A 22,853-nucleotide genomic window follows, 5' to 3' on the forward strand; every position below is an offset into this window, starting at 1 on the left:
CACTATAATGTGTTTGTTTATTTTAAAGAACTACAGTTTCTCATCATTTTCTTCTAAAGTCCTCCACAGAAAAAGAAGGCATCCGTAAGAAAGAATAATCACAGATGAAATCTCTTAAAAATCTCAATTCGATTATTAGATTAAGTGATTATATTAATTAAGATTAGATAAAAGGAAAAGCACTTGGAAATGTTAGCTGTAGACTCATTCAGGTCTCAAATATTTCTCCTGAGAAGAAGACACAGAAATATGACAAATGTGTGTTTCATTAGAAAACAAAAGAGATGTCAACAATGTGTCAAACTGAGCTCAGATTTGTCTCGTCTGCCATTAAAAGTCAATATAATGGAGGATCTCAATATGAACTCAAACAATTCTCGTCACATTTACTCAAATCAAGATGATTTCACCTCCGTAAACATTAATTTCACACATCCATACTCTTCAGTCGTCTCGCTTGTTTCTGTTTTCTTTTCTCCTCTGGATGTTTTGGAGAAATGTCTGAGACATCTTTGAATACAACACAACTTAGAGGTTTAGTTTTCTGTGCTGTGGGAGTATAAACTAATAATGCCTGAATGCATCCGAGTGAGATTTTGGACTCTTAAGGATGTAAACGTGGCTGTTGTGTTTCTGTGGGAGAGCACAGATCTGACTGGAGGTCAGTGAGAATATTGAATAAATTATTCATGTGTTTAATACTCTCTCAGGGCCGAGAGTAAGGTGTGTGCGTGTTCCCCGCAGAAGCTGAAGGGACTGTGAGGTGTTTTCAGAGCTCTACACAGGAGACGTTGATTACTTCTTTGGCTTTTCCTCTAGATAAACAACCATTTGTCATCGCAGACGCTCACGAGCGAAGGTGTCTCAGACTAGACCGGGAGCTTGAGCGTGGAAGCCAGAGAAAAGAGAATGGGATCTATTTATCAAACCAGCCGGTTGTGTTTACCATCTGTGATAAACAACACTAAGCCAAAGTACCTACAGTTTCCCATTTCCAATAAACAGCAAAGCTGAGCAGGCAGCGGGGACTCACGTCGGCACGCCAAAACAGAGGAATTACTGTACATGTGTGTGTGTGTGTGAAGAACGCCACATATCACTTCCTCACTTCTCTTCCATCTGTCTCAGTTTTTCCTTGTGTGGCGTCAGGAGGTCAATGTTACCGTGGTTACTCTCATAATGGCACGTTTACGGCAAGAAACTTTTTTTTTTCATTTAACATTTTTCTTTTGCTAATTTTTCATTTACATATTTAAAGGATGAGTGACATTAATGAGCAAGCAAAGATATCAAACAAGATAACTCGAAAGATGGCAATTGAGAGTCATTTTCAATAATCGTGATATTAACACTCATGATTATTGATAATCATATGATATATCATAAATAATTCAGCACCTAAAGTTAATGGTTTAAACTGTATTTTAAGTGTGATTTGCTAAGCCCAAAAAGAAAAAACGCAAAGGAAACAAATGTACAGATGAATTTGACAGATAGCGATTAAATAGTTGCCGTGATAATACTGATGAAGTGAGGCCTATCATGATAACCGTGAAAGCGAAACATGGATACTGTGACAGCCCTAATTTTCACACATGGAGGAACCCAAAAACTACTTAAAAAAACGACTAAAAATGTTGAAAACCGATAGTGCTATTTGTCCACAAAAATCAGATACCGTGATAATACCGCAGCAAAGAATTTGGTCGGGCACGATAATTGTGAAAGTGAAACATGGATACCGTGACAGTCCTGGTTTAGACACATGCATAGAGAAAAAAATGGAGAAACCCAAAAGCTACTTTAATTACGACTAGAAAATGTTGACAATTTTATACGCAAGCTTGTTTCGAGTAAAGAAAATATGGAACGATGTGACAGTGCAAGTTTGTAGTGAATGCTCTGGTGCTCGGGGAAAGTTGAACCCTCTTTATACGAGCTTTATATCTCCCACCGGATAAACTCAAGCTCCAAACTGTTTGTTCTGACATAACAAGCTGGACCCAGCATGCGTCTGTTTCATTATGAATCAGCACCGGTCCAGCGCGATCTCTTCCTCGCAGCAGATGGGCCGCAGCGGGCCGCTAAAGACTTCAATGCATTCTGAACCGGCCAAGTTCAGTGGTGCCAAATGAAGAAACATTCACTTCAGTTTACCGTTTGCTTTGGTACTGCCTGTGTTTAATATCTAATAGTGTGAGACAGACTAAACGCGATCTCTCAGACATGTTTCTAGTTTGATATTATTAGCTGTTTCCTCCGTGGAGGATCTGGACAAGTAACAGCTCCGTTTTCAACAGATTCTTTCATCCTTTAGCTGTTTGTGATTCTGATGGTTTCTGTAGCACACTTTACGAGTGAGCCCAGGTTCCACTGTCGGGGTGAAGTAATCTGCATTTGAGCAAATGTGATGAGAAATGTTTGTGTTCATGTTGAGATCTTCAATCATATTGACTAGGGTTGGGCGATGTCTACCAAATTGGCATCAGACGATACCCACAGTGAAACATTGTGATGGACGATGACATGGGGGGGGGGGGGGCCGCGTGGTTATATCAGTTTGCTAGATAGCCATCTGCCAAAACATTACAAGCAAATATATCGGGGCTCCAAACTGCCACCAAATCGAATTTTGCTACCAGGTTTCAAGACAGTGTACTTTTCAACAAGTATTTGCGCATGTACAAATTGCACATTTGAATTTCTTCCAGATGTTATTTCACGTTGAAAGACGAGTAGATCTTGTGTGGGATGTGCAGACGGCCGTAGGGGACTCACGATGTCAGCCCAGCAGCGTGATGGCTGTCAGCTATCGCCGATGGACGATGTCATTGTCTACCTGCCCAACCCTAATATTGACTTTTGATGGCAGACGAGACAAATCTGAGCTCAGTTTGACACATTATTGACATCTCTTCTCAAATTCTAATGACAGACTGTTGGGTTGGCTTTTAACAGCGTGTTTTTGCGTGTATTGCGTGTAGTCTTGTAAAGCGGAAGAAGGCCGCGAAGTTGGTTCGCCAACCGCCAAAAAACTCCATAAGAAGAAATGCGGAAAACATCTTTGAAATCAGCATGTGGATGACCTTTATCATGTCTCATAAAAAAAGAGAAAACCTTATAAATGTTGTTCAAAACAACAGGAGGAAGACTTTGTAATTAAGTAATTTGATCATCAAATTGTAAATTCATGATTTATAAGGCCGTCGCGCCTCAATTCACTCTGGTTGCTGATGTGCACATTTGTTTATATTGCTTGACGTTAGCTTTATTTCAGACGAGTGATTTTGACTGTCGTCAGTCTTAAATTTAACATATATTTTGCATATTTGCTCTTATTCTGCATAACAGTGACATTTTATCAGATAAATTGTCAATTTACTACAGTCAGTTCCATACATTTAGTTCACCGTAACGTGACAAGTTACTATATATTAATATTGACTATAATCATAGTTTATTTGTTGGGGGCTGAGATGATCGTCTATAAGTCTATAAGACTTAGTCTACCACTTTCAACTAGTTAACTTGCCATCTCTCCACTGTCGTAACCAATTAAATGTATAATGGCCTAAAAAAATAACGTCTTACTGTACCTCGATGTGCATGTGTGAATGTAAAATAAGAGCATGAGGTCTTATAGCAGTCGATGCGTGTGGGTGTCTGTGTTCCCAAGGTAACAGGAGTTATGAAAAATCCGGCTTATATGAGCGACAATATAAACCCTTTTTATTTTTCTGACGTCTATCCTGTGCTCTTATATGATGCATTTTTGTTCTTGTGATGCTGATTGTCTGTGCGACCCAATTTTCTGTTCGTCTGTTTTTATTTCTTGGTTTATTACCGAGTGCACTTGAACCAAATCATTGTTGTCTGTGTGATGCGTGAGCGTAGGCTGTCATCTGTGTGCTGTCTTTGCTAATGGTGCGTTTACACATTCAGTGATTTTACTGCTTCAGATTGCACTGCAGCGGCTGTATTGTCGGGTGAAAGGGGGACATTGTTACTGGAACCGTCAGTAGTGCATTTCACTGCAAATTTACCCATTGAAGTGCATGCTTTTTAAAGAAGTGTGGGGAATAAAATTCAACCTGAGAGGTTTAGATGGTCTTCCTGTCATTTCTCTTCACGGCGAGTGTTTTTGCTCGCTTGTTGGCAGTGCATGCTGGGATCAAAGCTTTAGCGCTGGATGAGATAAGATGGTTGACTTTGATGCCCTTCAGTGATCAAATGTGTAATGAGATGAGATGCTGTGATGGTATTGATCTGCATCCATGGCATCACGTCTGTGGATTGAAAATAAGCAGTGTGATAATACTTATATATCAGTGTACTAGGAGAAGTGTACCATTTCATATCTACTTAAGACTAAATTGTCCCACTTTTTAGTTAATTAGTTAGTTTATTAAAATATAATATGAAACCTATTTAAGTGTAACATTAGTAAACGTTAAGTACTCAAGTTTTAAGGACACAAGTTAACTCTGAGTACACTTAAACTTTTGTTTTACTGCAACTAATATACTCCATGTGAGCTTATATGCTTTTTACTAGTTCAATACTTGTAGCTTGTTTTTAGTTTATGAAGTACACTTTGAAGTATACTCTGAATAAACACTTGTTTAGTCGTTTATGCTGCAAGTATACTTGTAACTTTTGAGTGAACTTAACAACAGACTTGTAGTTATTATTTTTATAATATTGTCAAAACTTAACCATTTTGAACCATAGAACGGATATATTTCTACTTTTCTGTCAGTGTACGTCAAGTATACTTAAGTGTCATTTTAAGAGTATACAAAAAAGTATTTAGGAAAAGCACTCAGTAGAGCCGTCTGTCCGTTTAGGGCATGTAAGGGGACCCGAGGTTTATGTAGATAGAAATAGTTCATTCTAAGATCATAAAGACATATCGCTTCATTATGTAAGGTCTTAACACACCTCTGAACACATAGTTATGTATATTATATTGCATTTCTGTCCATAGATCCTCCAAAAAACTACACATTGGATCTTTAAACATCCGACATACTTTAAGAGCCACTGAATGTATTGTTAGGTCTGGCAGGTCCTTCTCTACAGTGTTTATGATCCAGAGAATCTCACATCTCAGTAGAATGACTGTAGATCTTCTGCAGCGTATTGATGTCTAATGGTCATTTCAGGAAGAGAGACGGCCGTACTAATGGACACTACTGGGAGCTGTTAATGGAAAAGAGTTTTAGAAGCGTTTGTGTGCAGTTTTCCTGTGAGGTCATCAGTGCTGTGAGCTATCTCTCATCTCTCATTAGGGTGTTGTGTTAAGAGACGTTTTGTCATTTATAAATGTGATTTTTATGTGTGTGCTTGTTTCTGCTGGTCTTTTAATGACAGTGCGGTTGATTCTGCTGTTTTTTTGGCAACGTTTCTACTGAAGAGCTGTAATTATGATGTGATGTGCATGATTTTGTTCAGAAAAAAATTGGATGGGTTGGAAAATGATATTTTCTTTTCTCTTTTTAAACTATTTGACAAAGCCATGATGCTTTTATAGTGCTCGTTCAACAAAACGAAGTGCAGACGATGAGCATAAATTGTGTAATTGATGCTTTTGTATTTTATTGTTCTGGTGCTGTCACAGGGAGTCACGGGAAGTGTAATTTCGAAACGCAAGCCTGTCACCTCTGACTAAATATTTTTCAGTTAACATTCACATTCGAATGGTAAGTGTATAATTTCATCTGATTGAGACGTCTCGGAAAGTCTAAAGTCAAAAAATTCCACCTGGGTAAAAGAAGGTTCAAGGTTATTTCATTCTATGAGATCCTGAGCCGTTATTGGAATCGAAATAATCATAATTTGTTCGGTTTGTTGGTCTGCGTGGGAATAAGCAAGGAGTCACTCCTAAAAGTGTGATGTTTGCCATAGTCGGGGAAGTTTAAGGATGTGTGTGTTTTGTGCTTTTGTAAGCAGTTGTTTTGGACGCTGCGTTCTCTCCTGATGGTTAAATATGAGTTTGCTGCTAGATTGTGTGCAAAAATCACACCGAAAATGGTTTTGCAATGTGCACACTGCAGAAAAGTATTCTGAACACAGTCTGTGTGTTTTATTAAAAGTAAGAAATTGCTTTGTGGCTCGGCCATAAATAAAACACACATACACAAAACGTATGTTTTTAAAACATTGTAAAACTGGAGGAGAGCGGCAAAGATACACTGTAAATAAAATGAAGGTGGAATTTATGTCAATGTCAAGTTTATTTATATATCACTGTTTAACTCAAGCGAGGTTGACCAATGTGCTGCTCAATAAAACAGATCCAAATAGAAACAAACCGTACAGAGGAGTTCATAACATGACCTGTCCTCACTTTCTCTCTCTGGACTCAAATTCTGATGACTTCACATATTAAAGCATCATGGGGTGATGAAATGAAGATTCACATTCTGACAGATTGGAAAGGGGCGGAGCGACTCTTCAAGAATTGATAAAGAGCGGTGAGATTCTCTTCTGTAATAGACTCCCTGTGGTTTGAGAGTCTTTTTATTGATTCCAAATGGCTGGATGCACATAAATTAAGCTTTGATGTTTGTTCAAACCTGCGTGGCATTTCACAACAAACCGTTTTCATGAACTCTTGCAGTGTGAAGCGTGTTTGTCACGGTTCAGTTAGACTTCGGTGAGAGTCTTTCTTCAGCTATGGAGTTGATTTTCTTTTAAATGAACAGACTGGTTGGTTGTTGTTTGATAGTAAACCATGTCTTCCTACCACAATCTTTATGTAGAAGTTTTTTGTATTTTCTCGTAACCAGGGTTAACGGATTGAGGTTTGAGATAAATACGAATGATGATAAGTGTAAGAAATTATATAAAAAAATCACAAATTGTAAAAAATGTTCCCACCCGACCCTATTAGGGATCTTTTAAGCTCTTCATTTTAGGCAGGGGGATGCTAGGACATTTTTAGGTGGGCTTTAGCCCCACAAACATTTCTACTCATCCCCCCCTAAAAATTCTGTGATTCTTCGTAAACTGTACACAAATCCGTGATGGCCTCAGTCCCCCCTAAATTTCATGTGAAAATGGCAGCAGAATTCAGCTCCTCCCCGTCTTCTTCAATCTAATAAATACAGTTTACAAAATGCTATCGGGGAGTAATCGATTAACTGTGTTCTCGCTGCGTTCACCCCTTATCACACCACATCTGTTTCCTCCAGCGAAAATTAAGCCCTTAACACATATAAGCATGAAGTCTACTTTATAAAACAATCGTGCTGTTGCTGTTTTCCTTTGAAAACTTTACTTTCAATATAAAACATGTTAGGGGCCAGAACGCATCACTGCGTTTAAAAACGCAGCACCCAGATATGTTCGCCTCGTGCCGTCAAATAAAACAATTGTTATGCCAATTTTCAACTGTAAAAAGAGCCTTGTACCGCCTCCTGATTGGTTCTCTGCTTTTGGAACTGACATTGATGAGCAGCGCTGCATGTAAAAATTGTTATTTTTACTTGACACGTCGTCTTAAAAACATGACGGTCATGTGCGAGGTGCTTCAAAAGACAAGAGATAAGAGCATTACGGTCATGCAAATGCGTGCTTACATAGAAAAACAATGGGAAAGTAACGCATTGGAATGGAAAAATGTGTTCTGTCTGAATGCCCTCTTACAGTGCATGTGGCATTGACTGACTCCAGCCTCATAGCTGTGTTGTTTATATTGCTTATTATGGATAGTCAATAAAAGTTTAATTTTAGTTTTCTGGTTACATTTCTCTGTTTGTAATTGAACATAGAAAGAGATTTGTACTAGAAATGTTGATTTGCAGTGTGGTCAGGTGCGATTCAGTCCTCAAATGTTATACCCATCAATGCAATAAGTTTACCATTCTACCCTGTTAGTCAAAAGGTTATTTAATTCTATATATTTATTTTTATCTTTTACTATCATACCCTCATTGGGGGCTGAGCCCCCTCAAAGAAAATCCTAGAATCGCCCCTGATTTTAGGGAAACATTTTCTGTTCGTCTTGGCAGTTCTGCAGGTACCACATTTACTATCGGATGTCGCTAGTGGATGAATAAACGTTTTTTTTTAAGTTTATTTATGAATTTCCGCATTGGATGAAACATTTGAGTACAGTTAAAATGTGTGATGTCCCCCCCAAAATATTAACCACGTTTTGTTACAGTAACCCCAGTCTTACCATAATATTTTGTACTAAAACATTGTATAAATGTTCCAAAAGTGGTCACAAGAATTTTATTTTATTATTTTATTCTTCATAAGGCACATCTTAGGGCGTCAGAAATAAGGGTCTCTGAAACACTTCTTTCTTCTCTTCTGCATCTGCACAGAAACTTTCACGACTGTCACCGTGTTATACTGTCAGACGGCCGTTCTGACGCTTCACAAAGTTCAAAGTCTGTTTCCCTCTTTCATGCTGAATGTCAAAGAAATATCTAGAAGCTACCTGCCGCAGGCTGTACAGTCCCGGGCTCTATTTACACAAAATGCCATGACACCTCCAGCTCTGACCATTTTCTGTGTATCACTCTCATCAGGGTGTAAAATGAGTGACAAAGGCATGAAATATTCCCCAGAGTAATAACACTTTGTGTCACGAGTAAATGGGCTCATTGTGAGCTGATGTACAGCCGTCAGCGTGATGGAGATCTGTGCCTTCACTGAAAAGCTTCCAGACATTTTCCTTTCAAAGGAATTGAATTAAAGTTCACTCAACGATTAAAAATGTGGTTATTTTAAACTCCTATTATAGTTTAGCTATAATGTCGTGCAGTGGCTGAATTATGTTATTTTCTGTGAATCACAAAATAAGAAATGATTTATAAGGTGAAAGTCTTTGCGATAGAAAAAGACTTTATGTGGTGCGTTTAGGATGTCTTATGAATGGTTGTGCTGTCTACATTAAAGCTTTTTTGTCTTTCATAAAAAATAATAGCAGCAACAAGGACATAAGCGTGAGTAAATAATAACAGATCTTTTTTAGATGAGCTTTTTTAACAAAGTGTGATTTAAATGTTGACATTTATCATTGAAAACACTAACAGTTTACTATTAATAATTGTAATTAATTGACCATTTTGTTGGTAAGCTTCTTAATCAGCATGAATGAATGAGATTTACTTTGTAGAGACATATTTTTTCAGGTTGAGCATGCTTTAAGAGGTTTGTATCTTCTGTACTGTGGTTATGTGAAGAAGAGAGTCGTCATGTTCCAGATATTTCTTTACACTGTGTACTCGCTGTGCTGTCAGTGTAGTATGAGGTAGATGAACTCAACTCATATACGGGATTGAAAATGTTGTGTTGAGTGGGAATCTCTGTGGGTTCTGTAGTCTGTGAACGTCAGGATTCTGCTCCTGTATCTCTAAACACTGTCTGGAAATTGGCAATTTCTCACTCACAAATGACTTCTACCTGTCTCACTCTCTCTGTGTGCTGTATTACTGCTCTACTCAGTGACAGACAGACAGACACGTCGTCTCTGGCAGACAGACAGGCAGGAAGATAAACAGACCAGTGTGTACGATAGATTTGTAAGAAAACCCACAGTTTTATGTTTCGAACGAGATGGCGACAAAGAGGCAAACGTTATAAATCACATCTTAAAGTTTTATTAATAAAAAAGAAAACATCAAAGGAAAAAATAGAAAAACATTAAAACCGTAGTCTTCAGGTGTCTCTTAACTGAATTTGAATGGTGAGTTTAGATGTATTACTGGAGGCTCTGCTTGAATGAATAAATGATTGTATTTCCTAGTGGACATTTAATGTGTCCATGACGTTTGATGTTTGTTTTGCTGTAAATACAGTATGGCAGTGAATATCAATGCAGTCACATTATATTGAACCTGACGTGTCTCAGCATCAGATGGAAATCCCTCTGCGGCTGTGGTTTTTTTATATGACTTCAGGGCCACTAATTGCTCTGTAAGTGTGACACATTCAAGGCGTCTTAAACAAACAGTGTGATGGGATTAAATGCTCTTCATGACCGGCGGCAGCATCTCTTCTCTCACACTTTACTCTCATGTGGCCGCTCCGGGCGTTTTCAAGTCCTGAATGTTAGCTGCGTCTTGCAGCGAGCCGCTGTCGGCCCTTCACAAGCTGTTTAATGACCTCACCACATTCATTATTTATGAGGTCTTTAAGTGGGAGTCTGGCCCTGCCGTCTCCAGATACCCACGAGGCTTTTTGGCAAGACTGATGTGAAGTTTCTAATGAAGTGGGAGTCAATGTCACAGCGCGCAACAGAGTCACAGAAGTCAATGGTTTCGGTCTCGCTCCAATTTCTCTGTCACTCGCGTCGAATGCAAATGCAAGAATGACTTTCTCGAGACGGGTTTTCTCAGCCGGCTCAGACTTACCGAGAAGAACGCGTTATTGCTCAGATGTTGCTCTTTCATAGTTCAGGAGGATTTGATGGAGTTCTCCGTTGTCGAGATTAAGTATTATTTAAGTTTTGTTCATTATTAAAACTCAGACTCAGTCATTCGTTTATTTCATATTTTTCATTCTGTTATATGAATTGATGTCATTATTGCATTTGTGTCTGATGATGAGCAGCTTCAGATTAGTTTCACACTTGTGTACGTATAAACCATGGCTGTTGTTTCACTATCTTTGTGGACCAACGAATAAATTGAGCAAATATATTCCTGGCTGCCATCATGCCGTCGGGTGCATTTTAATGGGGAAAGAAAACCAGCTGTGCAATTAAAATTCTGAGAATCGTCCAAACAAACGATTTCTGACACGCCGTCTCTCCAGCACCGAGAAATATCAGTAATGAATCACAGCTCTGAAAACAAACTGCCCCTTTTAATAGGCACTTACAAGCCATTCTCTGACCACAATAGCGGCTGGTTGCTTTTATATTTCACTTGTTGGAGATTTAACGCTCTGTATATTAGGAGGTGTTGTTTAAGAGCGTGTAATCAGACACGTCTTCTGGCCGAGCTGTTCGGGATCTCGAGGGGTCTTGGAGGTCTCGGGGCTGTTGAGTTTTGCAGATTGACTCTGGTGGTTTCTCTCTGGTGTGAAGCTGATACAGACATTGTCAGCCAGCGCTCCCGGCGGCTCATGTGATAACAGAGACTCATTAACACTTTTGTGTCTTTCCAGCCTCACATGATAGAGGTGATTTATTACCCACAATCCTTCTGCAGTCGTCTAGTTACATGCAATGTCCTATCATATATTATATGTGTACTTGTGCATGTTATCATATTGTATTGTATTGTATTCATTATATTATATTATTGTTATTTTAGTTTATTCAAATGAAAACTTTAAAAACATCTCTGTTTGTTCCAATCAAATCAAATTTCTGCATAACCATTGAAAAAATTGAAAGAAAGAAAATTGAAAAGTTACCTCAGAAATACGTTGGTATGTTATGCTATGCTATGTTAACATACGGAACTACGGAAATGTTAAAACTACGGTTTACAGTATACTGCAAAATAAGACAGTTTACTATCTTAAATACGAAAATATACGCTGATAATAACTACAGTTATCAATCCATTATAGTAAATAATACAAAATACAATGGTATGAATTAACAAAAGGTGATAATTACTTTTACACTTAATACTGCCTATAGTAAATATTAAAGTATACTGCAGTATTCACAACTGTAAACTACAGAATACTATAGTATCTATTAACAAAGTGTATTGATTCATATACAATAGTATCCTGCAATTTACTACAGTTTACTATAGTAAATATTAAACTATACTATAGTATGCACTACAGTTTATCAGTTCGACCTTGTTCATAGTACAAAATAGCATAGTATCCATTAACAAAGTATAGTGATTAACATAATATAGTATATTGCAGTTTATAAAATGGTCAGTTCTGATCCTTTGATCTGATTGGCTGAGCTGAGTTAAGTCTTTATGAAATACCCCAATTTATAACAGCTAATGGCATTACATTAACATAATTACTTTATTGTATGAAACCATGTAACAAATATGGAATAACCGTTTTTATAAAAGCAATAAGCATTTAATATTAGCTATATGGGTTATAATGACTCCGCTTCACGTCGTGCCTCAACGCCCTTTGCTGTTATAAAATGCACTGTAACCTTTTATTTTTGCTTTATTACTGCACTTTACTATAGTGAATATTAAAGTATACTCAGTGCCGATCCTAGACGTCTGGGGGTCCTATTCAAACCTTTGTGAGGGGCCCTTGTCGTAATAGTAAAAATTTGAAAAGCATAACTGTAAACTATTTTTTTTAATCAATTAACACTCTTAAATTAATTCAAACTGAAAGACTAAATACATTAAACTGACAGTTAGAACAATTAAGTATAAAATAAATTCACATATTTATTTTACATATAATTAATCCTTTACCTAAAGTAACACAAACCACCTATGTTTCTACTTACCAAATGAATGATTAACAAAAATAAAACTTGATAAATATAGTTTACTCAAGAAAGCTATGCATTCCAAAATGTGTGTGATGGCACAACAATTACATATTATCATTGGCAAACGAAATACAGTGTATTGAGGTGTGCATTGATTCGCATGAACAGCTGGTTTTATTGACTGTTAGTCATTCCCTGTAAATGCTATTGAAGTTAGAATATTATTGTGTATGTAACTTTGGAGAGAGTCCCTAAATTCACGGCTTTCCAACAGTCAAACCAACTGTCTGCCAGTCGACAAATACTAAATGTGTAAATCTATACTTGCATAATTTGTCAAAACTAAGTAAGACTTAGTAAATAGTACAAAAACACATGCCTTCTTGTTCTTTTGCTATCGATTTGTCCGCTACATAGGGGTAGCTTCATTTTGAAGCCAAATGAAAAGACGCATCATCAAATTATGCGCATGTCATCACCTGCACGCACTGTTTGATGTCCGAGCACACGTCACAGTAATTGCTTCCATTGTTAACCCTATTTGTAAGTCGCTTTGGATTAAAGCATCTGTTAAATGACTAAATATAATTAAATAAATGAAGTATTACAAATGAAATTTCCAAATGATTCCTTTAAAGTTGGTAACAGAACACTCCGAAGGCAGAAAGTTCAATCCGCGTGTTGTTTACATTATAGTGCTTTTTATTGTGATTCTCGAGGAGACCCTACACAACTTGTGAAGTTTGCGTATAGGAAGGATTGGATATACTACAGTGTTTTGTTTGTGGAATGCGTGTCTGTCACTACATAAACCCTTTAAAATATATTTTATTATATCAGATGATGTTAGTCAACACTAGGGATGTGCTCCTAATTTGACAGTCATTTATTCGAATGTAGGCCATTAGCAAACTGTTCATAAACAATTTTTAATATAGCTAAAAAATGCATACAAGTTCCACTTTCCTCACGTTATGATCATTAATATTTCTGCATTTACTGATGCGCCAACGGCCAACTCTGACTGGATCATTTTAGTGGCTGCAAGGAGTGACGCGATGAACATTGGTCCATACCCGGCCTTAAAATATGTAGCCTTTACAAAATACATTTTATTTTATTTTGTAATTTGATTACTAGCGCATGGCTCCAGTGAAATTATTATTATGCCGATTTGATATGAAATAGTTTGTGTAAAACCACCACAAATTGTCTTTCAAGCGCTCATTTCTGACTGTGCTGCGATTGGCACAAAGGAAACAGATGCTAGTTCTGACCTTAAATTAAAACATTTAGTTCCTGACACACTTTAAAGACTATAAATGAATATTTTTTCAAACATATTGTTTCAATATGTAATTTAAAAGGTTTCTAAACGAAACATTAAAATGAAAGTCGTTTCAAATATAACCTTTTTGTGTCATTTTTTGTATAATCGACTGTTGTTTTCAATGTCGACTAGTAGGAGCTTACCATTTAAACAAATTAGTCTCGCACATCCCTAGTCAACACATTGACCCCCAAACGATTCCAGCATGGCCTAATGTCAGCACCTGATTGGTCGGTGATCAACAATTATCTTGTATATGTGGTTTGACTATCCAGATATCCCCTTCTATCTCATATCAGACTTGTGTGTTACCGCTTCTCTCCCGAGCGTTATATTCGATCTGGTGCTGAGCTCCAGAGGTCTTTAGTGTTGGACTGGTCTCTTCTATCACTGAAAGCCTGAAGCATTATGGGCTATCAGTGGAAACCGAGTGTTTGTGGTTGGTAATAGGCAGCTGATGCTTTGGCTCCCGAGGTAATCCTGAAGGTAAATCGCTTCCCAGACCAAATCACTTTTGCCTCAAATTACTTGTGGTTTTCGGGCTGGAGTTCTGCTGTACCAGACGTGATCAGACCGGATCCCGGCGGAGTCTAGCCTGTGAACGCTGGGTTATTGTGACAGAAGAAGAGAAGCGCTCAGAATGACAGGATTGGATGGCACGAGCCGTTGGTCCACAAACCAGCTATTGTACGAGTGAGAACCTGTCGTTGTGTTTTGTATGCGTTGCGCTGTTTATCACATAATGATGTTTTTCAGGCTTAGTTTAACATTTAACACTGACGCTGGTATTTATGTGGATTCTTAAGGGAGGTTTTGCAAATACACTAATAGGCCATTGTGTTTCTCCTCTTTTGTTTAAAGAATGCTGTGAATAGGCATTGTTCTGTGTCCTTGAAAGATGTGCTTTAATAATTCCTCTTGTGCATTGGGGACGATTTAACCCTTTCCTTCATCAAATTTACACAAATCCAACTCTGGGTCCGGCGTAAGCGTCTTACTGCTGAGTCACTCCTGTTATTCGGTTTGTTTATTCCCTGAGCACCATACTCTTGGTGTCGCTCTTCTTGTTCCTTAATCTGCATTTCAGGCTTTTTCCAGCGCAGCTGCTGGTAATGACAGCCATCTGAGACCCTTCATCAGCCCTCCTCCTCCTCATCCATTAACCTCATGCTTTCCGTGTGTTCTTTTCATAATGATCTCAAATAGCATCTCTGTGGTGATGCTGAGGTCCATTATGCACCGGTGCGCCGCTTATTTTTGTGTTTGAGAGCTGCCTTTACAGACTCGCTGGCTATTGATTATATTTCAATGGAACGCGAGCTCTCGCTGTGAGGGTTTCATGTTGATTCAAGGCTATTAGCTGGCCGGAGACAATCATAGCCGCGGGAATGCATTTTGAGCAGGGGGTGCTGTGATTTTTTTTTGCCAGGGCAGAAGTTATGTTAATAAATTTAATGTTAATAAATAACGGAGGCAAAAATTAGTTGCAGGGGAGAACAAAGAAGGAAGCAAGTGTGATTATAGGATACAGCTTTATAACAAATACATAAACGCATTTTATATGTTTGCCTATAAAGAAGCACAATCTTTTGTACCGAATTATCTTAACCACCCAAACATCCACCTGCAATAAACCATGGGCAAACCAGTCACACTATTAGACATGTGCACGGCGACAGCATGTAAAATCAACTTGTAACATTACACATTCTGCCTGTAGACCTAGCCACAATCTCAAATAAAGAAATTACGTTAACTGTCTTATATAACATTACTGCTGGCCTGCATGCAAAACTCTGAAAGTGTCCTGAAGTCCTGAATGAGGACATTCATTTTCAGTAATAAAAAGTCTGAAATTCATTTTTGCGCCATTTGGTAAAGAACGATCGTGACACTTGACCTTCACTGACGCCGCGTCGTCCTTGTAAAAGTAACGTTATGAATGTTTTCAATGGATATTAGTGACACATTAATTAAATGTATTACATTCATCATTAATGGAGTGTCTATTTACACAGAGTACAAATAGCCCGCCTGAGCAAGCAAAATAGCTGTATTTTCTTTGGATTAAGTAGAAATCTTAGTTAGATGCTATTGGTATTTATAAATAGTGCCAGATAACTTTAATATTTGCACCTCAGTATTGTGCATTAAACATTATGCAATGCAACAGAGTGTAAATCATTATATTTATAAAAATTATTAAAATGATGGCAATTTATTGAGATATTAAAGCCCTACACCCCTAACCTCACCCTAAACCTAAACTTTAATGAAGTACAAAACAAATGCCTTTATGAACTGTAATGTGATAAAAAAGGTAAAAGCATTTTCAGCGAGAGGTGGATTAGAATCCTGGTTTCAAGTGCCACGCTATTCAGACTGTACGACCTTTTATTATATATATAGTTTTGTTTGCCAGATTCTTCGAGGCACATAATGGTTTAGTGATAATCTGACTGCTATAATCAAACTTTTTTTATCAGTATGTTTTCCCTGGGTTGAAACCTATTGCCTTTGCATTTCTGAAACTATAAAATAATGGAAACGGAGTGCAAAACAAGAACAGCTCGAAAAAAACGCCACAAGTTTTAACAAGTGCGTTTTGGTATAAACGTGTGTTTCTGATCAATATTCATTTTTATCCCTTCAGTGTCGTATTTAAGTTCTACAAGATATTTACTCTGAGATATATGACCGATGTTAAGATGTTGGAGATGATGCTTTGATCATCATGACCTGCTGGTCTTTCACATGGTGTTCTAATGATGAATCCAGAGTCATGTGTGTGTGTGTTAATAAATGTGTCTCTGATAACAAGCCGGATGCACGACAGGAGTCTCTTTTCATGTGTGCCGTGCGAGTAATTGACTGGAAACCAAGGCTTACTGTAGCTCATTTGGTGATTTGTATTTTTCAGATGAAGGTGTTGAACAGCTCAGGGGTTTCTGGGTCATATCACACCAGCATTTCCTCCTGTTCATTATACATTTAATTGGCGTTGCAACTTTTTTTTGTAAAATCCACTTCATTAAAAGAGTAGAGAGAGAGAGTTCTTTACATGTCCTGATCTCATAAAAACATTTCATCTCTAAAAGTGTAAAGATTTGATACATTGTAAATCTTATGTTGCTGCATTACTGTAAGTTTTCAAGTACGATAGCATTTATTAACTTTATCCAAAGCTTCACAAGTAATTGCAACCTACTATTTTACATTTTGACAAATGGCGATATTGAAGTAACTTACAAAAATACAGTAATTTAAAATGGTTTAACTCACACCGGTGAGTGTGACAGTAAAACTTTTCAGTATGAAAAACCTCTTGGACCAACTTGTCTTTATTGCGATACTTTCCCTAAAATGTGCGTCATTCTTGTTACACAGAATAATCATTTCTTTACTTAGAGACGAAGCTGGATGTGTTGTTGACAGGTTTGGTGAAGGTTCGGGACATTGCTGGTTCTTGAAGATTTGTCTGTTTTTCGAGACCTGTGAAGACCTTTTTCAGATGATAGATCTTTAATAGCAGGAGTCCTTTCATCTCATCTGAGATGTGAATGTGCCGCACCTGAGACTCATTGTGCTTCCATTTCATCTCTCTCTCTCTCTCTCTCTCTCTCTCTCTCTCTCTCTCTCTCTATATTCTTTCTGTGGAGAAGCAAGCAGATGGTGTGGATGTGCATTAAGGGTCTTTGGAAGAGGTTTATATCATTTAAGAGAGATGTATCGCAGTGTCAGACATGACGGTGTGCTCTCTCGTCTCAATGGTAATGAGTTTATTTGCTCATCATTTAAGATGTTAATGACCAGACTATTAACATTCTGAGATCCTCATAAAGATGTACATGTGTGTATGTGTTCATACGTGTGTGTGTGTGTGTGATAGAGCGTGACATGATATCATTACAATATATCTGTGTGAAGTAAAGTGTGTTTTTTTGTTGCTGATACTGTATATGCAATATCAGTATACAAAAAACAAGTGTTTAAATCATTTGAGCGTCATAAAATTTCAAATTCATCCAGTTTTATCTTAATAGAATTAACACAGTTACCAGATTTGACTTTTTCACTTGTAAAGTTTGATTAGACAGAGATAACTTTGTTGTTGTTAAAAAAATCATTTTGTTTTCTGTCAGTTTACTCTTTTAGTGGTTTGTTTTGTTTATTGTCATCTTTAGGGATGCTGGTGAAGTGCACTATGTGCGCTGGCCTCTAGGGTTGTGATCTTACGTTCAGTCTTTTTTAAATGTATGTCAAGCCAATGACTGTTAACAACACTGACCTGAATTCAGTCGACTGAATATTCACTCTGCACATCACCCTCTTATACCTCTAAATGTTTCTGACCACACGCTGCATCTCTTCACAGATGTGCACAGCAACAAGGTGCAATAACTGCATCTGGACCATTCAGTTATACTGTAGGATTTCTGTTTTGCTAGATTACATTTTTGACATTTAATATATTTTGTTTTATGCGTGTGTGTCCACGTGTGTGTGTATCCACTTGTGTGCGTGTGCATTGATACGGTTATGCATTCATGTGTATGTCTTTGCGTGAATGCATGTGTGTGTATGTTAATATATGGGTATGCATAGGTTTGTGCATGCATGTGTTTTTATAAATGGTTATTCATATATGTGTACACATGTGTTTGATGATGTAGGTAGAGTTGTGAATCAAAAGGTTAGGAATCAGTTCAGAATTGAAAAGAATAAGATTTAGAATCAGATACTTATACTTATTAAACCCTGTGTGCATATTTATGGAAATGTGCATGTGTTAAGTTGTGGTCTGCTAAAATCTTAATAAAAGCTCTCATGAAAGTTAACCATATTTTTAACTATAGTAAGTATAGTTTAACTATAGTATTTGCAGTTACCCCAAATTTACTACAGTTTCATTGAAGTAACTACAGTTTAACCATGATGTACAGTAGTTAAACATGGATGCTATATATAAAACGGTACACTTAAATACATGTATATTTTTCAAACTACTCGATAAGTAGGTTAAATGACCATACAGGTTGATATCTGAATGTGTGTGTGCACGAGTAAGTGTGTGTGTTTATATAGGTGTATGCACATGTTTGTATGTTTATATATATGGGTATGCTGGTGTGTATATATGTTAATATGTGTATGTGTTTGTTAGTGTGTTTGTATACATATTTATGTTTGTGTGTGCACTTAGTGGTGGTGGCATGTACATGAGTACATATACAGTATATACATTTGTGTCTACACTGTATATGCATGCGCCTGTGCGTGTGTTAACATATGTATACATTATATTCAGAAGTATTCAGAAGCGCTTCAGCAACTCGACTTCTTTTCGTGTTTATATTTATCAGCGCTGTCGCTCTGTGTGTAGATAAAGCCAACGGGAGGTTCAAACAGGTAGAAAACCCGCTATTTATTCTTCCTTTCTTCTGCCCTGAACTCCCTCAGGATAGACGTTGAGCTGACGGCCTACAAAATGACGCATTTCTCGAAATTTGAGTGAAAACCAAAGCTTTTGTGTTGCAATACTTCACGACTCGCAGAGAAAAAAGCCCACCAGCGCTCATGAGTAACAGATGATCACTGAAGGTTTATTCAAGCCGAGACTCCTCCACATCTCCAGCAGCTGCTGTGCTACTCAAATATCACAATCTCTCCCTCCTAATTCCCCATCATGTCCAAAAGGCTTTTATTGCGTTTTTGGAGGCCATCCCACGTCAATTCTTGGCTTTTCCTGCGGGGAAGTAAGTCTTTCATAGCTTTCCTCCTGGAGGTTGTCGGTGCCAGACGTCATGGAACAGAGGCACATGCTCAGTATTTAACATCTCAGAGCTCAAGGACTGCGCAGGAAGAGCAGAGATTGTTCTCGTCTTTTCTTCTGTGTTTCTGGATCTTCGTGCTACGGTTAGATTTAAGCCCTACACAAGGAGATCACAAGTTTTGAGCAATAAAAATCCATAACAAACTTTTCCTTGAGTCATGCTTTATGAGCACAGATCTGTATTGTCCACCTGACATCTGATATTATGCACCGCTCAATAATAATAATATTCTATATCTGTTTGTATGTATGTTTCTAGAAGTCCTTTCATAAAGATAACTGGGTTTATTAATCATGTTTGCTTATAGCTTTCATGTGGAAAATGATCCAATTCTTTGTTTGAATGTTTGATGGTTGGCTGTCATTTGGGGATTGGATGAGTTTGTTTGCTTCCTAATATAATGTTTTAATATTATAATAATGTTTAACGTAAAGTATAGTTATTCAATCTTAAATGATCAAAGTGTTATTTTATGTTTATGTGTTTTTTTTTTTATGCAGATGATGAAGTTTGCCTGGGACAACTATAAGCTTTACGCCTGGGGCAAGAATGAACTTCGACCTCTGACAAAGAATGGACACATTGGGAATATGTTTGGTGAGTGAGGTTAACATTTTCCCTAAACTCTGTCCGTTTGACTGTTTTCATGAAAATCATCTTCCAACCGATGTACAAATCAGTACGGGCAGTACTGACACTGTAAAGAACACAATATTTTCAATAATTTATCTATAATGTCTCTGGTCGGTCTTCTTTGTAGTCTTTTTCAAACCCTGAGATTGTTATGAATGTGACATTGTTATGAGACTTTGGTATCTATGTAGGGTGTGCACTCATCATTTATGATCTTGTCTGCAAGTTACGATGCTGTGATCGATCAGGTCCTGTTCTCGCATTACATCTGTTTTTTTTTCACTTTATTTGTAATTTTCCACTTATTGTATACAACAGTTATGCAAATAACAATAGAAAAAAAATGAGTAACAGAAAACCCAACAAGAGAAAGACACAAAGACAGATGAGACCCAAAATCAACATGACAAACTTGTAACAGACAACGGGAAATAAAATAAAAAACAAAAGAAAAACAAAAACACACACACAAAAAAAGAGGACAAGTGCATCTAACATTCCTTATCACAGGATTGACCAGGGGTTAATGTAAACATTCAGAGTTCCAGTTCCAGCCCAGGTAAATTGTTCACATAAGTTATCAGAGGGTTCCAGGTTTTGTAGAATCTGTTGGTGGACCCGTTAAGGGTACATTAGATTGTTTCCCGTTTGACATTCTGCATAATGTCCCTAATCCAGTGGTGTTGCGATGGAAGAGCAGCAGCCTTCCATTTAAATAAAATTTAATGTCTAGCTAGTAAGGAGGAAAAGGCAATGACCTTTTGTAAATGAACAGGGGGGATGGACCCCGTTGTATCCAAAAAACAACCAAAAAACGGCAATCAAGGGGCAAGGTGGGATGTTATAGGCATAAGCCTTAGAGATTACTTCAAAAAAGGACAACCAGAAAGGGACAAGTTTCGGACAAGAGCAAAACATATGATAGGAAGTAGCTGGTGTCTGTTTACATCTATCACATATTGGGTCTACATTAGGAAATATTTGTGCTAATTTAGCTTTTGAGAAGTGCAACCTGTGTAGCACTTTGAACTGTATTAAAGAATGTCTGGAACATATGGAAGAAGAGTGGACTCCAGTAAGAGCCATATCCCATTCCTCATCAGACAGCTGGAACCCCAAGTCGCTTTCCCACTGTTGCATTACATCTGTTTTTAAGCGTTATTGTTTTGTATGTAGTGTCTTCTGTAGTTGAGTAGTTAGAGTGTGGCGCTAGCATCGCAAGGTCATGGGTTTTATCCCAGGGGATTGAACATAGTCAGAAACAAAAGGTATAGTACTAGGCAATGTTAGTCGCTTTGGATAAAAGCATCTGCCAAATGCATAGTTATAAAAATATTGTGCATCAGATGTGCATCTCTGGTCATTGAGCGCTGGCCCTTTAAAAAAACATCCTGGTGAACGAACCCTCAGAAGCAAGTTGAGTTTAAAACAGACTGTGATCATTGTCTAGAAAGGACAGATGAAGGTTTCTGTGGTTCAGGTGGGTTTGAAGACTGGTTTGGTCCTGAATAAGAGATCCATGCATATTTCATGTAGATGTAGTTGCAGGGGATGCTGGACCTTTGAGTCGGACCGCCGGCAGCTTCATCCGTACATCTGATCATGCAGAAGCGTTTTAATACTAATCCTATGTGTGTGTGGAAATATCAGACGGGTTGACATTTATCTTTAAAATATGATTTTTTGTCAATTTTTTAAACACTGTGTGAAGGTCAGTGTGGATTGAGGTGATATAGTGTTGTGTCTCATGTGACCGATGCAGGTTAATTCACATTCTGCAACACAAACAGGTCCTCAAACATTTCTCATCGATTAAACCCAAATCCAGATTATTTGACCCCTACAATCTACATACATTTTCTCTTCACGTGTTTTAACAATTAAACTCTCATTCGTGTGTTGTTATTTCTTCCAAGCAATTTTTGGAGAACCATTTAAGTTAAATGAAACGCAATTGAGAACTCCATTGAGCATCTGAGCAATAACATTTGTCTCTTGAGTGCACCTCATAGCCATTGAGCGAATAAACACAGTGTCGATTATAACAGTGTTTCCTAGTTGTTAAATTCAGGAATATGACCCATCTGGTAGAAATTCAAGGGTCAAAGCTTCAACACTTTATCAGTTAATTGCTGTTTTTTATCAGAGAAATCCAATTAGCTCTGGGAAATAATCTGTCTTTCCCATCGGATGATCCAATCCTGAGCTCCGGGTGTGAATTTGAGGAAGCTGGGGGTTTTGAAAATTCTTTCAAGCCTCGGAAAATAACTGAAATATAACTAATCTGATAAGCAAATGAATTCACGCTCCTCAGATCTGTGTGATCTTCATTCGTTCCTGTGAAACAAGCTGAGTATGAAATTGAACACTGTAGTGTCCTGTAGTTTAATCCTGTGAGTCAACAAATCCGTGAGGTGTTTTGCGTTCACATGATCTGCCGAAAACACACAGAAACATCATCGATACAGTTGACCGCACCCAGAGAAAAATGTTATTGCTCAGACGTTGCTCTTTCGTTGCATTTGATGGACTTCTCAAGTGTCAACTAGGTCTCAGATGTTTCTCTGTATCAAATGAGACTGTAATCCATGAAGAGTATAAAGGTTAAACTGCTGCTGTGATGTGTTATATTGAATGTATTTATTACTCTTTA

General features: G+C 37.6%; 1 protein-coding gene across 2 annotated transcripts in view; it reads left to right on the forward strand.

The window, feature by feature from the left end:
• LOC130432760 (mannosyl-oligosaccharide 1,2-alpha-mannosidase IA) overlaps positions 1–22,853 on the forward strand; it is a 133,747-nt gene that overhangs the window by 47,217 nt on the left and 63,677 nt on the right. For both annotated transcript variants that reach the window (XM_056762256.1, XM_056762257.1), the window contains exon 2: positions 20,068–20,164. In XM_056762256.1, the coding sequence (XP_056618234.1) occupies positions 20,068–20,164 (97 nt within the window). The remainder of the gene's footprint in view (positions 1–20,067; positions 20,165–22,853) is intronic.

Source organism: Triplophysa dalaica, chromosome 12, assembly GCF_015846415.1.
Source record: "Triplophysa dalaica isolate WHDGS20190420 chromosome 12, ASM1584641v1, whole genome shotgun sequence".
Taxonomy (NCBI): domain Eukaryota; kingdom Metazoa; phylum Chordata; class Actinopteri; order Cypriniformes; family Nemacheilidae; genus Triplophysa; species Triplophysa dalaica.